Below are 22,774 nucleotides of genomic sequence, written 5' to 3'. Positions count from 1 at the left end.
GTTTTAATATAGAATGTGTGATAGTACTTTTTTTTTTAAAGTACTACCAATGTATTCTGGGGGATAATTGAGAATGCTGTCCAGCCCCACAAAAACATTAGGAGGAATACAAGAAACATAGCTTAAACAAAGTTGCCTAATAACTAGTTACTTATGAATTTGCTCATTACCTTTAGCTTTCCCACCCCCCCTGAACTCACTGAGATACACAAAGCATACACATAAATCACAAATAAGAATAGTTCATTAAATAAGCCAGTTTAACAGAAATTTCTTTCTGATGCTAAACATAGTGTCAGTTAGTCCTAGGGATATTAAAAACATTACTATGTAGACCACTAGAAAAGAATGTTTGTTTTGGGGGGTGCCTTGGTGGCTCAGTCAGTTAAGCGTCTGACTCTTGATTTTGGCTCAGGTCATGAACTCATGGTTCATGAGACTGAGCCCGCATTTGGTTTCATGCTGACAGCGTGGAGCCTGCTTGGGATTCTCTCTCTCCCTCTTTCTGCCCCTCCATCACTCACTCTCTCTCTCTCTCTCAAAATATAAATAAACTTAAAAAAAAAAAAAAGAATGTTTGTTTTGGGTCAATCAATCATTTTAGGGAATGACCAGTGCAGCTATACAGGGTGTAGAATATGGATTCATCTCTCCATTAGCAAAACAAATATTCTATTCCTTTCTTTTGCTCTTTCCAAAAGAGCTATAAGGGTAATGGAAAGACCTTTGAAAAATATTCATTTTTAAGACTTTAAGAAATTAAAAACAATGGTACAAATAAATGGCTTATTTTCAGAACAAAATTAGGAGATTAAAAGAGAGAAAAAGGAAATCCTGTTAATCTTTTTAAAAATAATAAGGTGTAAAGTCGAAATAAATCTCTGTAGTTTTTGATTCTGCTCTTAGGCTTTGAATTACCAGCACACCCATTTTTCAATATTCCCAGTTTCATTAGATCCTCCAACTGAATTTTTGTATAACCTAAGCAAAACATGGAAGAGGCAATTTTTCAAGAGTTCTCAGAGAAAGACTGACTAAATTCCCCATCCTGAATCAGGGCTGAAATGAAACTTGACATATTCTGAGAAGAAGGCCACTAGAGAAGCTATCTTTAGAAAAAAAGAAAGAAAGGTTATCAAATCTTTCCTGGTGATTAATTTCCTGGTGATTAAGAATCACATGGAACTTCCAGCAAGAAGGGCTAACCACTGTGTTCCAATTCATTGATTATTTCCCACACAGAAGTGGCCCATCATCTCGGCAGGTGGGTGGGCACAATGCATTGTCCTAACAGACTGGGCACTAAATGTGCACAGTTGAGTATCTATAGCTAGCAGTCAAAATTCTTTGTTTATATATACTGAATGTGTGGAAAAGCCATTGGTTGTAACATTTCATTCTAATAATGGAAGGGAGCATTTCTCAATATGTAATTTCTACTCCTCCTCTTTCTTCTGTATTTGAATTGTTCTGAAGCTAATTTATTTCCCTGTAATGTAGGAATGTGGTAAAATCTATAATCCACAATGTTCTATTTACAACGAAGAGTTCAAAAATACTTCTATCTGAAGGCCCAATTACCCTCTCATCCCCCCCCCTTTTTTTTTTTACCTCATTCCCTGTTGACATGACTGCAACAACTGGAAACTTATTAACTTCCACCTCTGTGACGCCTACAGTTGCCAGAAGACCAATCTCTGAGGGGCCCATATGGGTTCCTTTGGCCAAAACGCATTCCCCTCTTTTAATGTCATGGCCGATGGGTCTGAAAGTCAAAGCAGAACCATAAGCAAGATGACTAAGAATAGTATTTTTTCAACTAACTTTAGTGTCAGAGAAGGAGAACACACTCAAGAGGAGAAAAAAGTCAAGAGATGAGGCAGGAACAGAACAATAAAATAAAAGATTCTAAAAACTCAAGGCTTTTTTAATAAAAAACTTAAATCACGCAATAGAAGAGAGAAATAGGATTTCTATCTATTACTGCTAAACAGTGTTACTTCACATTCGAAAACTGTTTTACAAATTACTTTGTACCACATTACAGCCAAAAATGCCAATTGAAAACTTTCTTTGATGTAAGGTAAGAATTTATATGAAAATATCTAGTGGCATTAATGATAAGAGTCCATATCTTGTTAGCTTTGAGGTGAGGAGAATAACACTAATGAGGTTACCACAGAGATAATTTCTATTCGGACAATTTAGGCTGACCCAGGTCTGTGGCTGCAGAAGTCCATTCAACTTGGCTTCCTGCCAGAGGGATGTGAGAATTGTAGCTTTGTTATGAAGACATTTTAGCAAATTAGTATTGACAGGATCAGGGCAAACATATTCCAAAGTAAGAAAAATAATTTAAAGTATATGCACTATTTATGGTAAGACAGTAATCTCCTCTTTGTATATAAAGGGTAGCAGATTATTATTATTGATAGTCAGTAGAGGAGGGACTACCATCTAATTGCATAAAAACTCAGCTCTGGGATTACCTGTGTTGATACCAAATTCTGGGTTGTCTAGGGGTACAGTTGGGTGACTCTGGATTATCTGGAAGTAGGATTAACTGTGGATTAAGTGGGCTCATGACTTTACTTTGTTCACATGTTGTTTTGACTACTTCATTTGCCTTTACCACATTTATGAAAAAGCAGGCAGAGCAGACATGAGATGTAGAATTAAGAAAATTCATTTTACTACTTGTTAAAATCCCTGAATGCTAATGGCTAATTAACTGAACTGTGGGTTTATAACAGCCATGCTCTCTCAAGTTCATGATCATGTAGAAACAAAAGTGGGCTATGCATTCTATATGTTATGAACTTACCTGATATCTTGGCCTGGCCGAGCTTGCACCAGAATTCGTACTTCAAGTTCCTCAGTGCCCTATAATGAGAACAAGTCATGTAATTTCAAACAGAACGATCTAACAGAATTTCTGGTCAACAGAATTTAGCTATTCAGATGCGTTTATCATCAGATAGGTCCAGGATACATACAAAGATAAAGAAATGGAGAACTATTTGCTAAACATTTGAACATGATAAATGTCTACCACAGGGTCCTAAAAAATTAGGTTTGATGCCAAGATATAAATAAAGGCTTTTTTTTCATAATATTCATGCTTTTAAAAAATGTATCAATTAAAATATTGGATCTTACATTGTAAGCAGCATTCTCAAGGAAGAACAAAAGACATACCTATATGGCTACCCTAATAGATACAGTGAATATGTGTGGAAATAACCTGTTTCTTCTGTTCCCATGAATCATGGGTTCAATACTATGCCAAGTTTTCCAAATATCTGGAGAAATTTCAGTGAAGGGCTTACAGTTTGCCTGGCAGTAGGTTTCTGTAAATTAATGGTGATCATTAATTTTACATTTTGGGGCTGTGAATAATATTGTGATACTGGAATTGTGTCTTGTCATGTGGCAGAGTTTGTGGATATGTATGGTCTGGATTTCAATGCTCTGCTGGCTTCCCTGATGCCAATAAATCTGTTGGACAGTTTTAATAGCAAGCAATGTGATCTGTATGCCAAGAGTTGAATTTTATAAGCCTTTCATGTGGGAAAGTGATTAAAAAGAAAATCCCAGATCAAGAAAAGTGTTTGTCTCTCAGCATGCCCAAATTTTTCTATATGCCCAGCCCAGAAGAATACTATTTATTTTTAGCTCTACCTTTTAAGATATAAAATATCTTAAACTTCTTCAAAAAACAAGATAGCCAATCATTAAAACCTCAGTTGAAACTATTCTTTTATTAGTGGCTGATCCTCTGGTTCTAATAATGGCCACTAGTTTCAGTGAGATGAAGGCCTGCTTAGACCAAAAAAAAAAAAAAAAATCCCAGGGTCCTTTATTGTAGGCAAAAGAGGGGGCACTGACATATATTTAATATTTCCAGCTATCATTTGATGACAAAGAGTTTCCTGAATTACAGAAAACCATAGTTGATGGGTTATTAGGTTCAAATGGTTGGCTTAGTGTAATATTCAAGAATTTCTCCGTTAAATTCTTTTTCATTAAATTCTCCTTCACATTTTATCAGAAGCTAGTCTTGTTTTTTTTTAATGTTTATTTATTTTGAGAGACAGAGAGAGAGAGAGAGAGAGAGAGAGAGAGAGAGAGAGAACACATAAGCAGGGGAGGGACAAAGAGAGACAGGGAGAGAGAATCCAAGAATCTGATAGCACAGAGCCTGATGTGGGGCTCAGTCTCACCAACTATGAGACCATGACCTGAGCTGATACGAAGAGTTGGACACTTAACCAACTGAGCCATCCAGGTGCCCCAAAGCTAATCTTGATGAGCAAATTTCTCAGCTATAAGGTATGTCAACAGTTAGTATCTCTGCTCTTCTATCTTGAGGTAGTTTCTTTCCTTGTTTGCATGTGAAATTTCTTGGATCAAATGTGGTTCAAATTCTGTTATAATCATGGTAATGATCCTAAAAACATTTCCTGTAACAAAAGCTTTTCAAATCTAAGGCAATTTCTATTTACTGGAGATCTATACACTACAATGTAAGATCCTAACATTACCAAAAAAGCCTGGATTAATCTTTTAAACACTGCAGAAAATGGGCATGATTTATAATGTTGCCATAGGAACAGAGCCGTAAGACCTGGTGATGACGTACATCATCGGATTCCCTGATTAGTTCGGTATCTTCTACTTGTACTACTGCATCAGCACCGCAGGGGATTGGAGCACCTGTTGTAACCCGCATGACTTGTCCTGGCATTACTGTCTGAGTCGGCTGGAAATACAAACATGTAAGAAAGAATGGATTTGCTGTTGCAAAGCAAAAGTCTGCAGGAGATGTAATATTTTTAGAAACAAATCATAAAAGGAAAATCTTATACTCTTACTCATTTTGATCCCATGTAACAAAAACTACCCACAAACAGGTACGTTTACACCAAACAGGATTTAACTTGATTTAAGGTAGTGACCATTAGATGTCTTTCTTGACGTCCTGTTTTCCTTTTGAAGAACTGCCACTTACATTTGCCAGTATTGTGTCTAACGTAAGTAATGTGAATTTTCTTAATACTTGTACGTAAGTGATTTGAGTGTCTATAAGAAAAAAAAATGCCATGTGATGTGATTTTATGAAAGACAATTATGAAAAACTAGCATGTTGGTCATTTACTGAAGTTCTGATATTTAAGAAATAATATTTAGTTATTAACTAAACTTTTTGACTTAATAAAGGCAAGCCAGAAAAATCATTTCAATTATTTCTCTTGAAAATAGTTCTAAACCATATTAGTTCACCTTTTAATAGTAAAAGTCTAGGAAATGTAAGTAAATAATTCAAAAATGGTTTCACTGTCTGTAATCATTTGGGTTACACATTATATCCAAGATTTTCATTGTTTGAACTATCATATAGAAGGTATAAGAGATTGATTACAGAACTTGCCCTGCAAACTTCTCTCAGCATAGAGAAAAGCATATTTTTATAAGATCCATTTGATAAGTTTGATTTGGCTCCAGAAGAGTCACTTGTCATAAGCCATGACTTAGGTCACAGTTGCGAAAAGGAATGCTTCAAATTTCCCCTAAAAGAAAATTCTGACATGATGTTAACTTCTCAATAAGAAAGAGATTTTTCTAAAGATATCTGCTTCACAAACACTTAAAATCTTAGGTCACAACAATGTGAATATTCTGAACACTACTGAACTGTACACTTAAAAGTGGTTACAATGGTACATTTTATTTATAAATATTTCTAACACGTTTCTATACATATTTTCTACCACATTAAAAAAAATTAGGGAATGGTTAAGGGAAAATATCCCTCTACTGGATGTACAAAGTAAAACCAGAAATTTACTTATTAGAACAGTCTTATAAATCTTTCAAGAATATTATTGCTGTAAACAATACCACCAATAGCTAAAATTATCAAACCTTTCAATCTATGCAAAGTACAGTGTTAAGTGCATTATTACATTCTAGAATATAAATCCTACAAAGACAGGAATTTATTTTTTGTTTGCCTCTCTGATTACATCATCCTTCTTGATCTTGTGCAATGGCCCAGAAGGCTGACCTCTAATGGACTATTTCAACCAGGTTCTCATCACTCTCGCTTCTGGTTAGGTTCAGCCAATAGGAGTGGACAACAAGAGATTAGAGGGTAGGAGAAAGAGAAAAGTAGGGTTTTTATTCCCCTTGCTCTTTCCCTGCTGGGCTGCAGTTTGGTGATGGCTATATTGTCTTTACTATTGACAGCTACAGCTTCTAGTGGGTGGCCCTATCCCGTAGCCATCAATCTCCCTTGATCCAGGCACCACTCTTTCTCTTTGCCTCTTCAGACTTAGAGGTGGTTGGTAATGGAGTGTCACTGTTGTAGCACCCAGGTGCTTAACATTCCTTTGTTTCCTTTAACTTCTATTTCTTGGGTATAGTCCCATTAATCACCCATTTTACACAAATATTTACTGCTCTATCATACCAAACCCTAGAAAGTGTCTAGCACAAAGTTGGTTATGAATAAATATTTCTAGAATGAATGAATGAGCTCCGTATGATCTCAGTAGCTGACAACTACATGAAGTATTCCATCCTTCTTGGCTTATAACTCCAGTGTTCTCTGTGCTTTTCTCCCATATTCAATATTATTTCCCATATTCAATAAATTCAATATTATTTATTGTCTGGGACATCTCTTAATCTACTACATATGACCATTTTGCAGTACAATGATTTTTGATTAAAAGCATTAAAGTTTTGATATGACATATACTAATGCTAAAACTATCTTAAAAGCCTGGGGAACAAAGATATTTAATACAGGCTTAACCAGGTCTTCCTTTTGCTGAAATTGCCTTTTTGGTGAAGGTAGAAAGTGAATCCTAAAGTGAGTTTCAGGGCAGTTGCTTCTTAGGCTGTAATGTGTTAGCATGAATCCCTGCCTTAATTTATTCAGGCTCAATGTACCATATTCTGTAAATTTACTTTAAGTTTTATTGTGATTGTACCTGTAATTTTCTCTACTTCTTGGCTTAAACCAAGAAGCCACCTCTTAAGAGGTGTTTTTGGGTGGTTATTAAATAAAAAATTTGGCTCCTAAGATTAGTGAAGACTTCCTACCAGCTCACTGATATGAGATCCAATGTAAAAGATATTATTGGGTATATAAATATTTTTATATAACCACCTAGAGTAGACATACAAAACTCAATTGAATGTAATTGGTTGAAAAACTCCAGGAATATGTGAAGTACTTCCTTTAGATTGTTAAGATTAACAATTCTTTAAGAGTAACTTGCTCTTTATTTGTATTGGTATGTCTTATGTTTTATATAAAGTAAAAATGTTAAAACCCCAATTTTTCCTTAATGGAGGTATTGAGTTTTTTGAGATTTGCCCAATGACAGCACTTCATAATCATGTAATATTTTCTTTGAAAGTGTCTAATGCTAATCAGTAGGACCAAAACAAACTATAATTTTGATTTAAGGTCAAGTATTTTGGTACACCAAGAAAGAATTTTGTAAATCACTGTCTCTTTGTATACAATGCCACCCAATTCTCAAGTGTACGTACTTTCAAAAAGTGAGTAATTTGGCTCTTATAAGATCTCTGAGATTGCTACAAAGTTTTTTTTTTTTTTTAATTTTTTTTTTCAACGTTTATTTATTTTTGGGACAGAGAGAGACAGAGCATGAACGGGGGAGGGGCAGAGAGAGAGGGAGACACAGAATCGGAAACAGGCTCCAGGCTCTGAGCCATCAGCCCAGAGCCTGACGCGGGGCTCGAACTCCCGGACCGCGAGATCGTGACCTGGCTGAAGTCGGACGCTTAACCGACTGCGCCACCCAGGCGCCCCTGAGATTGCTACAAAGTTTGTATAACACCTTAGTTATAGATAAAGGACATCACAGGTAATTTGAAGAAAAACCCCACTTTCTCATAGTTTTCATCTTTTTTTCCATCAACCTTATAAGAAGTTAGCAACTTTTAAGTCTCATGACTTTTCGTGTGTTCCTAGTTCTCTAGTACCAGTTGGAAGTCTTAACTAGTAAATAAAGTTTAAGATGTCCGCAAGACCCTTATTAATCTGTTACCTATGTATTTATTACCTATGTATTTATACTAGGCTGTGACTACCACAAACTGTTTGTAGTTCCCTAAGCACTCCATGCAATTTTTAAAAATACCTCTGTGTCTTGATTTATACTATTCTCTTGGCCTCTAATGTCCTTTTCTCATTTCCGTTTTTGAAAAACTCTCTTAGGTCCAGCTCCAATGTTATTTTCTTAATCCTCCTAGGATGAAATGCTCAACCTCTCTATTATGCTCCACAGTACATGACTGATAGCATTAGTTTAGCACTTAACATATTATATTGTATTTAATTTATATTCTGTCTCCTCCCTGGATGTAAACTCCTTAAGAGTAGCAATCATATCTTAATCTACCTCATATACCTAGAACCTAACACAGTGCTTGGTATACATAGTAGGTATGTTTGATAAATGTTGAATAGACTCAATTGAAGATCAGAGACCTAGAATAATTGGTACTTTGTGCCTTTGTTATAAAAGTGGATGCTTTAGACACCCAACACTGAATAAAATATATATCGAAGTCAAATTCTGAGGTCACAATAACAGTCATTTATAAAAAAGGGATCCAGGCCTAGCTGTTCTTTTTGCCAGGAAAACAGTCATGGGGACTGAAACCAGCCTGTGTACAGCTTCTAATCACTATAGTGCCAGGCTTGGCTTCAGAGATCTATACACATTTCTCCTCAATGCTTGAATGTAGGGATGAGGAGGCTAGGGTCATCACCACTGGTACCATCCTTCTCCTATATATTTCCTCAATTTCTCCCTATTTTCAGTACATATGGGAGCACATAATAGGCAAAGGAAGAAAAGGCATGAAACATAGCTTTTGTCCAAACTGCCATATTCACTCATTCATTCATTCATCCATTCATTTCCTCCTTTATTTTTATATAGTCCTTATAACTGCTTGGTAGTAGTAGAGGAAAAAAGTACATTGGTCTTCTTCTGGTTCTATTTAATAAGGTAGGAACTCTTTTAACCAACCTCAGAAACTCACTAGATTAACATATACTCTCTATTTCCTCTTAAACATAATGATGCTTACAGCACTATTTAAGTTTGAGGCTGTTCGACTCTTGTATAATTGTAAACTACTACTTTACAGTTCAAATGAGTTTCTTCCCATACTTGTTTGTGCCAGTTTGTGGCAGTAGTTGCTACTGAAATATGTAGTTTAATGAAATATTATGCAAATCAATGATATATGAGTGTGAAAAGAGTTTTTTCTTATAAAAATTAAGTTAAACCTCTGTTAAAACTCAATTAAAAATTTTTGCTTAAAAACAACTGTCAGATTAGGTGTGGGTGAAGTAACTTTTAAAAATTGTAAAAATATAATAAAAACCTAAAAGGATTCTATACTTAGATAACTTGCAAATGTTCTTGAATTTTTTTCCATTTTAAAGATCAAAATTGGAAATCACATAGAGTACTTTGGGGTGTGATTTATGTAAGAAAGACCAGAGACAAATTCAAATAGCAGATACTTATTAAAAGAAAAGTCTTGGCCTTCCATCAAATTATTGACAAGTAAATGTTCATTTATTTCAGTTAAATTTATGTTTATTTAAAAATATACAATCATTTTCCACTTATTTCCAATTAAATGGTCAATTACTAGTCTCAGAAGCATTAAATAGAGGACTTCTATTGTAATTCATTATGACCCATTAGTGCTTCCTTTTCTTAAAAGACATACACGTATACGTGTGCACTGGCTAGCTCCCTAATGAGAAAAACTAATTTAAATGATTAGGTAGAGAGGTTAAATAATTTGCTGCTTCTAATTTTCCTTGTTGGTAACACAAGTTGGAGAAAAGTCTAAGAAGATCACCTAGAAACTGTGGTTCTATTAAACAACATTAATGTTTATACAGGAAGAATTATCCAGTCACAGGACTGGAAAATGTGGGGCATGTCGGTAAAACATACCAAAAATATATATTATTAGACACAGAATAGGCGCAGATTCTTTCAGTTAAAAAATAATTCTTTTGTCTCTTTCTCATGGGAACCATCCTTTAACTTCTTTGATACCCTGTCTAATCCACATCTAAGATTTCCATTACAATGATGGTAGCTTAAAATTCAATGCTAAAAGTCCATGAAACTGAAATCTTCAGGGCTTTTCAGACCTGTGAATCTCACCTGTTCACCGGCTTGGGATTCCCCAATGATGAAACGATCTCCTGGGCCATCGGCAGCTGTTAGGTGAACAGAACCAAGAACAAACATCAAAATTGTCCTAAAGCAAGGAATAAGGGCCTAGTGTTGGAATTCTAAAATTTGACTCAAATGATCAGATAAGGCTTCAGGAAAGTATAATATTTTTCTGATCTCCTAGACCAGACAATATCTTTGTTACTACTGGTTTGATCTTTGGTATCCACCACTCACAAGTACCAGTAGAAGTGATCCTAATCATGTCCTTTCTTGATGTCATGGGAGATGGTCACCCTGTTGCTCCATAATTTCCATACTTGTGCTTTTTGAATAGAACTATTTCTTCTAGCCTATCCTCCTAAATAAATACCACCTTTTCTATAGGTGTGTATGTGTGATGTATGTGTACATTAGTGGATACACCTATCTATACAGATATATTACTATTTACATTCCTATTTCTCCATTTTCTAAAAATTTTAAACTATTTCTTATTTTCTTATTTATCACTTGGTCTGATTTTCATAGCAATCCAGCCAAGTAGAAAGAACATATATTCTTTTTTTTCATCTAACATTTGAAGGAAATGAGTCACAGAATGAAGAGACTTAGGTTGAACAAGTTTTGGTTAGTGGTAGAGCCAGGACTAAATCACAATCCCTTAATTCCCAATATAGTATTTTTTTAAAGTTTATTTATTTATTTTGAGAAAGAGAGAGAAAGAGAGAGAGAGAGAGAGAGAGAGAGAGAGAGAGAGAGAGAGAACACACATGGGAGGGGCAGAAAGAGTGAGAGGAAGAGAGAGAATCCCTAGCAAGGTCTGCTCTGTCAGCATGGGGCCTGATGCAGGGCTTGCACTCACAAACCATGAGATCATGACCTGAGCTGAAACCAAGAGTCAGATGCTTAACTGACTGGGCCACCCAGGCACCCCACAGTTTTTTTTAATAATGTGCCAAAATGCTATTTCTAAATCATGATATATAGGCAGTTCTGCATTACATTTGCTGACACACAAAAAAGTTAACACTTTCTATATGGATGTTTTAATTATATTTGCAATCATGCTAATAATGAAAAGTATTTCTTTTAAAAACGACATATGAAATTCACTTTTTTTATGTGACTACAAAGTGGTATTTTTCTAAAGGCTTATATATAATACTGTTTATAATGAGTCACTTTTTTTTTTTTTGGCATGGCTTTGGTTAACCTGATGTAGAGAGGAACAAGAATTAACTTTTTCTTAATGTAGTAGATGTTGTATCTTGTGCTTTATAGACTATCTTAGTTAATAAACTCTTGGCTTTCTTGTGCTTTTTAGAATCCTATTGTATTTTCAGTGTCCATTTGAAAAACATGAACAGCTTTTCTGCAATGCTATTCTTATACTGCTATTGTTTAAAAAATTTTTTAAATGAACAATTTAAAATAGACATAAAACAGACATAGAATCATTGCTTCCACAATTATCATTTTAGCAATCTTATTTCATCTATCCCCTCATTTATTTTTACAGTATCTTAAAGTGAATTTTGATTTTCTTATTGAAGAAAATTAAAAAGTCAATTATCTTTCAGAATTCTACACTAACTACATCTCAAGGGTGAATAAATTTATTTTAAAGTATTTTTCTACTAGAGATATTCCTAGCTTGCAACCTATCATAAGCAACCTAGACATTTTCTTTTTCCCTCTTTCACAAGGAGAAGTTAATGGTGTTTTAGAGTAAAACAAAGCTGCATCTGAATCCTAGTTCTGCCTATTATTAGCCTCAGGACTTTCAGCAAATTATTAAGCCTTTCTCTAAACTTCGGTTTTCTTGTTGAAAACATCGGGATAATCATACTTTAAAAATAATATATTTTAAAGCCATTTATTCCTTTCATTCATTCATTGAATTACTACTGAGTATATTCTATGCCCTAAGTGTCATATTAGGTGGTGGAACAGAATGGAGTAAAACCAGACATGGCTTCTATTCTAATGCAATGCCAATTTACGGCAATGTTCAAATCAAATGTGGAGGTGGGCTGTAAAATAAACTTGTAAATAATCTTTTTGATGTTTTTATTTATTTTTGAGAGAGAGAGAAAGCATAAGCTGGAGTGGGGCAGAGAGAGGGGGAGACAGGAACTGAAGCAGGTTCTGCGCTGAGAGCATAGAGCCTAATGTGGGGCTCGAACTCACAAGCTGTGAGATCATGACCTGAGCTGAAGTCAGACGCTTAGCTGATTGAGCCATCCAGGTGCCCGCATTTGTAAATAATTTTAAAAATCAGAATGAATAGAAATATACTTCATTGCACATGGTAAGATGAATCATATTGTTTCATGAAACACAATTTTGTTTATATATGTGTGCATATGTACATTTATATGCATTGTATGTTACATATGTTATATATTTGTGCATAATGTATTTAATATGTGTCTTTCTATGGGTGTAGTTAAAACCACTGATGTAATGGAGGAGATAGATACTAATCAGATAGTCACATTAATAAATGTATAAATGCAAATTAAGAAAATCATTCTAAAGGAAAGGAACATGATTTTATGAGAGCATGCAATGAAAGTGAGCTATACGAGAGAGTCAGGGAAAGCCACCCTGATAAAAGGATTTCTGGTGTAATTATGAAGGATGAGTGAAAGGTAAGTAGGCAGAAGGGGTGTGTGTGTGTGTGTGTGTGTGTGTGTGTGTGTGTGTGAAGGGGAGGGGGAAATGAGTGGAAATGCTCCATCTAAAGATCTTCACCTGTGTGCAAAGGTCTCTGGTTCATACCCTCCTTAGATCTTACACTATAGCCACTCTCAATTTCTAGAATTGTAGCTCCCTGAGAGTACCAAGATGACTCCTACTTTAACTCCATTAATACATGCTACTTCCATTGCTTGGAGTGTCCTTTTCCTACCTGTGCTTTCTTTTTTTTTTTTTTCTTTTTTTTTTTTTTTAATTTTTTTTTTCAACGTTTATTTATTTTTGGGACAGAGAGAGACAGAGCATGAACGGGGGAGGGGCAGAGAGAGAGGGAGAACACAGAATCGGAAACTGGCTCCAGGCTCTGAGCCATCAGCCCAGAGCCCGACGCGGGGCTCGAACTCACGGACCGCGAGATCGTGACCTGGCTGAAGTCGGACGCTTAACCGACTGCGCCACCCAGGCGCCCCCCTACCTGTGCTTTCTGATTGAAGACTTCTTAGTCTTTAAGACTCAGCTCAAGTGTCACCTTCTCTATGAAATCATATTTGACTCCTCTTCCTTCAAGAGTCAGCTACTTTCTCTTTTGTTTCCCCAGTGTATTCCCTAAATAACTCTAATTTATGGCTTCCTAATTATTTGCAGTTATTTGCTTATTTGTCTCAGGGGAATCCCTAGCACTTGCTGCATAATAGGTATTCAATAAATTTTCAATATGTGAAGTACTAAAAATGTTCAATAAATGAACGAGTATGGATTCTAAAAATCTTTTTAGAAAGATGCATGCATAAATGAACAAATAAATAATATTTTTCAACACAAAATGCTGTATTTTGGGGGCACCTGGGTGGCTCAGTTGGCACGTGCACTCTCTCTCTCAAAAAAAAAATCCAAACTTCTGTATTTTGGATGCTTTCCATTTTCTGCTGGTCCATTTTTATAGTTTTCAAATGTGAGTCAATGTTCACCATCTATTTAGAATGTTTAAAAAGACTGCTCTGCTTAATTTTATATAATAACTTAGATTATGTTGCTATTCTGTCTAGCATAGTGCTAGCTCATCATTGATTTTCAGTAAATATTTGTTAAAAGAATAAAGAAATGAATTTGGCATTTCCATAATACTTAGGGGGAAAGTTTGTAAACCGATTTGTACATATTAGAATTATGTTTTCAAAATTTTCTTGAATAATTTCATAAATGTGTATACTTTATTTCTTCAGTGAGATTATGAGCTTCTAAGAGACAGGGATCACTTCTTTTATTTCTTTTTTGAAACCCTCTGCTCTTCAACTTTCTTCCTGTCTTCTGTTCCTCCACATGTGCAAATACACCTACACTGAAAATGCCTTATATCAATGTTGTACACAAATGCTCCAAATAAATGTCACTGAATAATGAGCCTGCAATAGAGTGTTAAGAAGGCCAACAACTGAAAGAGCCTTTAAATGATTCTAAGCTGCAGGAAAGGTGCACTGACTGTGCAGAGAATACGTGCTCACTTAAACTATGTTCTTCACCTTGCCCTGAAAATTTCCATCTGGGAAACATGTCTCTATATTGCTAGCTAAAGAAGGCTCAGTCAAACCACATTATAGAAGGTTCTTGGTGGCAAGAGAGCAGTTGCTTTTATTATTTCTTTTATAGGAGTGCTTCTCAACCCTTCAAGTGTGCACAAATCACCTGCAGATCTTGTTAGAATACAGATTTCTGATTTAGTAGGTCTGGGACAGGGCTTGAGGTTCTACATTTCTAACAAGCTGATGCGATTAGTGCTCATTCCTGAACTACCTTTTTGAGGAGCAGGGCACTCTAAGACTGAACTGAATATAGACAAATTCAGACTTAGAGAAAATGTAAGGAATAAAAACTAGTGAAGTACAACAGAAATCCTGATTTTATATTATCATGAAGGCTCACTATTTCTTATAAAGACAAAAATAATGATTGGTCTAACTTGCTGATATTTATTTCAAAATATCTATTAAAGAGACAGGTGAAAAAAGGTGCCATTTTCAAGATGAATTCTATAAGCTTGGGTGGGAAGGAGCAGAAGTGGAGGTCTGCTGGTATGTGATCCTAAAGCTTGTAACTAAGTAAGCAAGCCACAATATGCCATTAGCAAAACATGCATGGATTCCAAGGATTTCTGGAGAGGCTTAGAACTCTGCTCCTCTATATTCAGACTTTTCTGTTAGTAAGTTAGTTTTCTTTTTTGTAACTGTAGGATTTAATTTGAAGGAAGTGATAAAAGTAATATAAATCAAATCCTAAAAGCAAATGTATTATACAACTGATTCATAATACTTCAGTGCTAGATCCTGACATTGTTCCCACTTCCACCTTCCTTTAAAAATTTTTTTTTTAACATTTATTTATTTTTGAGACAGAGAGAGACAGAGCATGAATGGGGGAGGGGCAGAGAGAGAGGGAGACACAGAATCGGAAGCAGGCTCCAGGCTCTGAGCCATCAGCCCAGAGTCTGACATGGGGCTCGAACTCACGGACCGCGAGATCGTGACCTGAGCTGAAGTCGGACGCTCAACAGACTGAGCCACCCAGGCGCCCCACTACCTTCCTTTTTTAACGTCCAGAAAACACTTTTAGTCTTCTTCACCTGTTTATTTGAAGATTTTCAATGATATCATTTAAAAATGGATACCATTAGTTAACTATTCATTGTGGCAATGTATAGAATATGATCTTCCCGAGCCATCTGCTATAGAACAATTCTTCATTTTCATTTTCCAGCCATATGTGAACTCTCTTTAAGCCTCTTGAAATACTTTGTAGCTATTCATTAGTTTTCAATAATAAAGAGTTTCAACCTTTTCATGTTAGGGCTGAATAAACTGAGGCTATAGAGATAGCATATGTTCAGAGGTCCTAGGAAATATCGTTGACAGACAAATAAGGCAGAGGGATTAAGAAACTGATTATGGAACCACACTAAGACTGGATGATAGGCAGCAGGATAATAGCATTTATGTATATACTAAAATTAAGATTACAGAAAGTGCTGGGGGGCAAGGGAAGGTGACAAGACTAGCCAGCAAGATTAATACTTTTTGCAATCATACTGAAGGATTAAATCAAGTGAGTTGTTTGGAATTTTAAATCTGTGGCTTTTTCTTAGGGAAAGCAGGAAGTTAAGGGTAGGACAGGTGAGTGAGAAAAGATTTTATATTCTTTACCATCATCTTCCTGGAAAAAAAAATGCTCATTTATTGTTAGTATTGTGAAAAGAGATACTATATCCTTAAATATAGTATTTTAGGCTTTTTGGAACTGACTAAAATTAATTAATCTGAATATCTCTGCTCACTTGAGTAATACTCCCACATCATAAGGCCCTCTTCTTTATCCAGAGTGACGTATAGTGGAAAGCAGTAAGTTATTAAATGGAAAACCAGCTGTGGCCAGAGATTTAGATGGGAGAAATAGAAACCTTAGAACATGGCTTTCCCGAAAGAACAAGACTAGCTCTGAATCAAAAAGGTTATACTGAATTTTCATATGCATTTTAACCCACTGGAAGTACAGTGAAGTGTTAATGGTGGCTGGGTAGGCAGTGACATAAAGGGTAATTTTAAAATGTTCTTTTTAATTTTCTGTATTTTTCATATGCATGTATTTCAATCAGGATGCAAAAAAGAAAAAAAAACCTTTCAAATTTACTTTACCCAAATGGCAAAAATTTTTCATATCCTTCCAGAATTGTTACACCTGATTCTTAAAATAATTAGTGGCTTGTTCTTTCTTTTGCCTTTTTCTAAATCATCTCTGTAAAACAAGTTCTGAAGGGATAAGCCTTTCAAATAGAAAATTTTCAAGAACGCTGAACGAGGTACTTCTGCCTTCACGAACATCTCCAAGAAAACTGAGAAGACAGGCATCGGCATCTCTACAGGAAGGCAGAAATGCATCAAGATGATTAGCTTAATTAGTGTGAAGAGAGAAACAGCTCTTCAAAAATACGAATAAAAATACCAGATCAATCCTAATTGGTAACATACTACTTTCATTTTCTTTTCTCTGCTTTTATCTTTCAAATTCACCCCATTCTTGGGGTGATTGTTAAGGCTTGAGCCTGGCACCTTCCCCTTCTGCCTGAGCCCAAAATAAATCTCTCCCTTTCTCTTTAACAACGACGACGACGACGAAGACGACGACGACGACGACGACGACGACGACTACTACTACTCACTCCATCCTGAATACAGTTTTAGGTTTATCATGTTACTTGTCTTCCTGTTATATCATCATCCCTTGATTCCTGCAGTCTTTAAACTTTATTCTTTTTTTTTTTAAAGTTCTTTGTTTCAGTTTCTTTCTTTTAAAAAAAAATTTTTTTTAATGTTTATTTATTTTTGAGACAGAGAGAGAGCATGAACGGGGTGGGTCAGAAAGAGAGGGAGACACAGAATCCGAAACAGGCTCCAGGCTCTGAGCTGTCAGCACAGAGCCCGACGCAGGGCTTGAACTCACTGGCTGTGAGATGGTGACCTGAGCTGAAGTGGGACGCTCAGCTGACTGAGCCACCCAGGCGCCCCTATTCTTTCTTTCTTTCTTTTTTTTTTAAATTTGTCCCTATTTGTTATTTGCTTAGTCATTTTTTACTGCCTTGATTTGCAACCCACATACCTTAAAGCAAGTGATCCTCCAACTGGTTTGGAGTTTTATGCCACATGTTTCTGAAGGATATTGGCTAATGCTTAGTGATCCAGAGCAAGTTAGCAACCTCTTTACACCTACAGGGTTAGCAATGCTCACTGGTGCCACTGGGTATTACTGGAAGGCCTAAGGCAAAGGCAGAGGAGAAGAAAAAAGGGAGAATAAAGGGAGTGGGGAGACAGGCACGGGAGTAAAGGAAGACAGGGGTGGAGAGAAGAAGGCACACGAAGTAGAGTGGTAGAGAGCCACAACAATAGCCTCAAGGATATTCTTTACCAAACACTGCCTGTGGGGAGTGTTCTAACACAGAAACTAGGACCATGGCTCTTTGTTCACTGATGTCTTCTATTGCCTTAATTATGATATTGATATATATACATAGACACATCAAACACTCTTAGTTTGAGATTGAACCTTATCCACAATGGTTATCTGTTATGTATTATGTCTCTGTTACATATTCTGCATCTTAGAGATAGCTACACTACCAACACTTCACAGGAAACACATAATGAATCACGAGCATGATAGTTTGTTAAACCTTTTATATTGTGAGATGTTATTTTAGATGGTTTGTATGTGTGTGCGTGCGTGTGTGCGCACACGTGTGTGTGTGTGTGTGTGTGTGTATGCATGTGAAATAACTAAAAACACCACCACTTCAAATCAAAAGAAAAAATAAGATACTGAAAGGAAATTTTAAGTAAAATTTCTTTGTTATATTCTATAGTAGCAGAAAGGCTCTTTTGAGGCTCATGTGGGCTAATCACTCTTTCTGGCAACTGGAAAAGCTAAGAGCATAATTTCTTTTTATTGAGCTGTTGCTAACTCACATAAAAATCACAGAACAACATTCTGTTTGAGAATAATTCTGCCTCCAATAATTTATTTTCTCACTTTCTCCTATATTATATTATCAAGAATGTAAAAAATACTTTCTTATCCCTTTGGTATTTCATCTGCTATAGTTGTTTGTTCTACTCTGGAAGTAAGAATTCCTTGTCATTTTACAGTAATCCTATATGGCTACCAATTATAAATTCAAAACAGAACTGACATTTTAGTTGGAGAGTAAGAAGCAACAAGAGCCAATGAGGCTATCAGAAGATTGAACTAATTTTCTTTCTGGACAATATTCATTATAATAAGCACTGTAGAAGGAATACATTTGGAAGAAAAAAAGTCCTAAGAGCTGCCAGGGATTTGTTATTCAGGTTCTCAGAAATACTCTCCTTTAGTGGGACCAAGCTGAATGAGGTACATCTAAGATAGTATTCCTGTGAAGGAATACACTAGTAGGAATTAATCTCTCCACCACTTTATTTACATAGAATATGAGAACAATTCAGATAAATGTTACCTTTCTTTACAGAGATGATCTAAGGAAATGTGTTTATACTAATGATAGTGATAATAATAGTTACCATTATCAAACGTTTAAAAAAACAATTATTGTGTGCTTGTTTTTGGTGCCAGATACTTTACTAAGGCTTTCTAGGGTCTCATTTAATTCTCACAACAACTTGTTGGGGGTAAGTATTTTTATAATTATCATCATGGAGAAAACTGAAGCTCAAAAAGTTTAGGTAATTTGCTCAAAGTTACATGGATAGAATCGGTACTTGAAACCAGATTAACTCTGACTTTGCTTTTCGAAGCCCATAACCTTAACCATTTGCTATGTTGTCTCCAACACAAAAAGATACTGCTAAGAGATAGTGAGGGAACATGGAGGAGATTAATGAATATATTTAATTATAAAAAAGAGGAAATTTTTTAATGGCTAGATGGAGTAAAAGCAACAACAACAAACAAGTAAGAGACTTCATAAAGGACCATTAAAAAGGAACCTGTCTTCACAGCTCTAGTCAACTGGGAAATGTTTTTAGACATTTCTTCAATGATATCAGCCTTGAGTTAATAACCAATAATAGTTTCTAAGTAATTCACTTGCATTTTCATTTTGGGTTCTTAGATTAGACTTTAAGCAGGCAACTGCTATTTAGTATTTTGCTTTTAACCTTTATGCAATCTCAGGCAACTCCAAAGGTATAAATTGCTGGTACTATGTAAGGTTTCAGAGCGTTGAAATCCAGTTCTTCCAGGGAACCGTGCTTGCTTTTTAAGAAGCCCTTAATGATGTCTGGGTTAAAAGCAGAAGAAAAGACCACCCTACATTATCTCTGTGCTGGAAATCTGCTCTTCTTTCTTGGACCACATAGTTTTCTTTTTTTTTTTTTAATTTTTTTTTCAACGTTTATTTATTTTTGGGACAGAGAGAGACAGAGCATGAATGGGGGGAGGGGCAGAGAGAGAGGGAGACACAGAATCGGAAACAGGCTCCAGGCTCTGAGCCATCAGCCCAGAGCCTGACGCGGGGCTCGAACTCACAGACCGCGAGATCGTGACCTGGCTGAAGTCGGCCGCTTAACCGACTGCGCCACCCAGGCGCCCCAAGACCAAATAGTTTTCAACTACAAAACATCTGGAAAACTTCTAGACCAGGACTGTCTGCTACCAGTATGTGTAGAGGTCAGAAGAATAAATTATAGTATAGAGTTTCAATCAATCTCTACATATTTATTTGTCAACAAGCATTTTCAGGTAACTATAATACTTTCACTGAAAAGTTTTAATCCAGACTGTTATCTGTGATTAAATTATTTTGATAACCAAGGGGGAAACAAATGTAAAACTCCCTGGGTGCCTAAGCTGAGTCAAAAATCTGAAGGAAAAAAAAATACAGTGTATGATGATACTCAAAAACCCCAAAATATTTACCTCGGACAGCATAGCCATCTTTTACTGATGCTGGAAAGGGGGGTAGGTTGTCTTTTGCATACACATCTTGAGCAAGGACTCGCCCCATTCCATCTGAAAAAAGAGAATATAAGAAAAATATGGATGTTGAGAGTAATCGGTTAAACAGGCAGTCATAAACAAGGTAGGTATGTGTGCCTGTCTGACAAAGCTTGTATATGGGCTCAGTTAGACCTCCTGATTTCTATCCCAAGGAGTTGGAGACAGAAGGAAAAGATGTATCCTTATGTCTGAAATGAAAGATTAGATTCAGTCAACTAATAGTTATGCTTGCAGAGATTATCTGAATATGAGCGGCTACACAGTCATCCAAGATGTATTGAGTTTGATGTGTCATTAATCCTTTAACTACCCAAAGATGATTTTCTTTAAAAACCCAATTCTTAAACATTTTCTGTTCATTTACCCAGTAATTTCACTTCTAGAAATCTATCCTAAGAAAACAGATAAATGTTTATGCACATATTTATTTCAGTTGCTTATATTAGTAAGAAAAGGAAAGAAATAAAAAAGGTCAATAATATAGAAATTTAAATACACAATGGTCTATTTTTATGATAAAGTATTATGCAAACTAAAGTAATATTTATGAAGAATATTCACTGACCAGGAAAATTTTTATGACATATGTTTAAAACACATGCAGAACTATACATGTAGTATATAATCTTAACTCTGTTAACATAGATGTGTACATGTCAATAGAAAAAGAGAAAGGCATATATGAAAATGTAATGCATTTGTTATTTTAGTATGTTTAGAATTATGTATGATTTTTATTCCCTTTGCTATACTTTTCTGAAAATTTCCAAGTTTTCTACAATGATCATATGCTGTTTTTACATTAAGCAAGTTTTTCTTTTTCTTAAGAAAAGTAAAGGAATTTTAGCCTTTGATTTTGGCTTTATTAACCTAAAAAATTACTGACTCTAAGCAGAGGGACAGTAATCTGTCTTGTGAAATGACTATTCAAAGCACTCTGGATAATAATCATTTTTAGCTAGAGCTTAGGAATTTGAATCAGTGCCAATAAAAATAAGAGTTTCAAGAGTCATGACCAATTCCTTAAATCTTCTAGTCAGAATCTGTCTTATTATTTCAAAGAAGCAAAGGAATAATAGGAAGTGGAAATGGAAGAAGAGGGGGAGGGAACACATCAAGCTTGTCCCTAGAGACTGTAAGTAATACAGGACTTGATTTACAGGAGATGTTTGTATAATTTAGAAAACTCCATTGCTTCCAGAGCTGAATGGGTGTCTTTGTTTGTTTTTTGTTTTTGGCTTTGTAGGGCCTCTGATTTCCAGATCCCAGGATCTAGAAATAAGTACAGAGAGATTTTTCATTTTGTATTCTGATCTACAGTGACAGTGATATTAACTTTTTTCTTTTAGGGAGGTGATAGATGAATTGGAAGGGGAAAATTCTTAGCCATTTTTAGCTTCAGATATTCCTAGAAGGTTGTAGCTATTCTGGACATATCCTGAAGCTACTGACCTATATTCAGTAAGACCAAGGAAGTGGTGAAACCAGAGAGTCTAGTTTGTATTCACTTATACACTATAAACTACCAAATGAACCTGATGGCGAGCCCCATGGCATTTGACAGGATCACAATAAACTTCCTGGGGTGGCTCCTTGCCTGGAACTAATCTGGCCTAGGGTAGTTCATGAAAATGTAAGTTATACACTAGCTCAGATTCTAAGAGAATGACTTTGCTGGGATTATGAATAGCTCAGTAAAGGTAATAGTTAATATTCAAAGATAGTACAAGGAGATTAAGAAGTATAAACTTCCAGTTACAAAATAACCGGTTCTCCTGGGTCTCCAGCTTGCAGATGGCATATCCTGAGACTTCTCAGCATCCATAATCATGTGAGCCAATTCCTCCTAATAAATCCCTCTCCCCCCCCCCCATACACACACACACACACACACACACACACACACGTATATGTATATATATATGTATATATGTATATGTATATATAAATATATATATCCTATCGGTTCTGTTTCTCTGGAGAGCCTTAACTAATTCAAACAGAATAGAACAGCCCCTTATCTTCCACTATATATAAAAATTAACTCAAAATGGATTAAAGAACTACATATAAAACCTAAAACTATATCACTCTTAGAAGAAAAGATGGACGAAAAGCTTTATGACATTGGGTTTGGCAATGGTTTTTTTAATAATGGTGATAAATACATAAAATGTTTTATATTTTTCAAACATTTTCTGATTTTATTTATTTTTTTTTTATTTTTTTTTTTAAAAAAAAATTTTTTTTTTTTCAACGTTCATTCATTTCTGGGACAGAGA

The 22,774-nt window shown here is 35.5% G+C and overlaps 1 protein-coding gene across 14 annotated transcripts in view; it reads right to left on the bottom strand.

The window, feature by feature from the left end:
- The window catches only part of GPHN (gephyrin), a 636,202-nt gene that overhangs the window by 68,825 nt on the left and 544,603 nt on the right, over positions 1–22,774 (bottom strand). For 9 of the 14 annotated variants that reach the window (XM_043556393.1, XM_043556394.1, XM_043556401.1 and 6 more), the window contains 5 exons: positions 20,412–20,504; positions 10,242–10,297; positions 4,643–4,762; positions 2,825–2,883; positions 1,612–1,765 (listed from right to left, as the gene is read on the bottom strand). In XM_043556393.1, coding sequence (XP_043412328.1) covers positions 1,612–1,765; positions 2,825–2,883; positions 4,643–4,762; positions 10,242–10,297; positions 20,412–20,504 — 482 coding nt within the window. Of the gene's footprint in view, positions 1–1,611; positions 1,766–2,824; positions 2,884–4,627; positions 4,763–10,241; positions 10,298–20,411; positions 20,505–22,774 lie in introns of all 14 variants that reach the window. The other 5 variants (XM_043556386.1, XM_043556392.1, XM_043556395.1 and 2 more) reach the window with 1 other exon arrangement.

The sequence above is a fragment of the Prionailurus bengalensis genome, chromosome B3 (genome assembly GCF_016509475.1).
Source record: "Prionailurus bengalensis isolate Pbe53 chromosome B3, Fcat_Pben_1.1_paternal_pri, whole genome shotgun sequence".
Classification (NCBI taxonomy): domain Eukaryota; kingdom Metazoa; phylum Chordata; class Mammalia; order Carnivora; family Felidae; genus Prionailurus; species Prionailurus bengalensis.
This window is presented reverse-complemented; position numbering and strand designations above follow the sequence as displayed.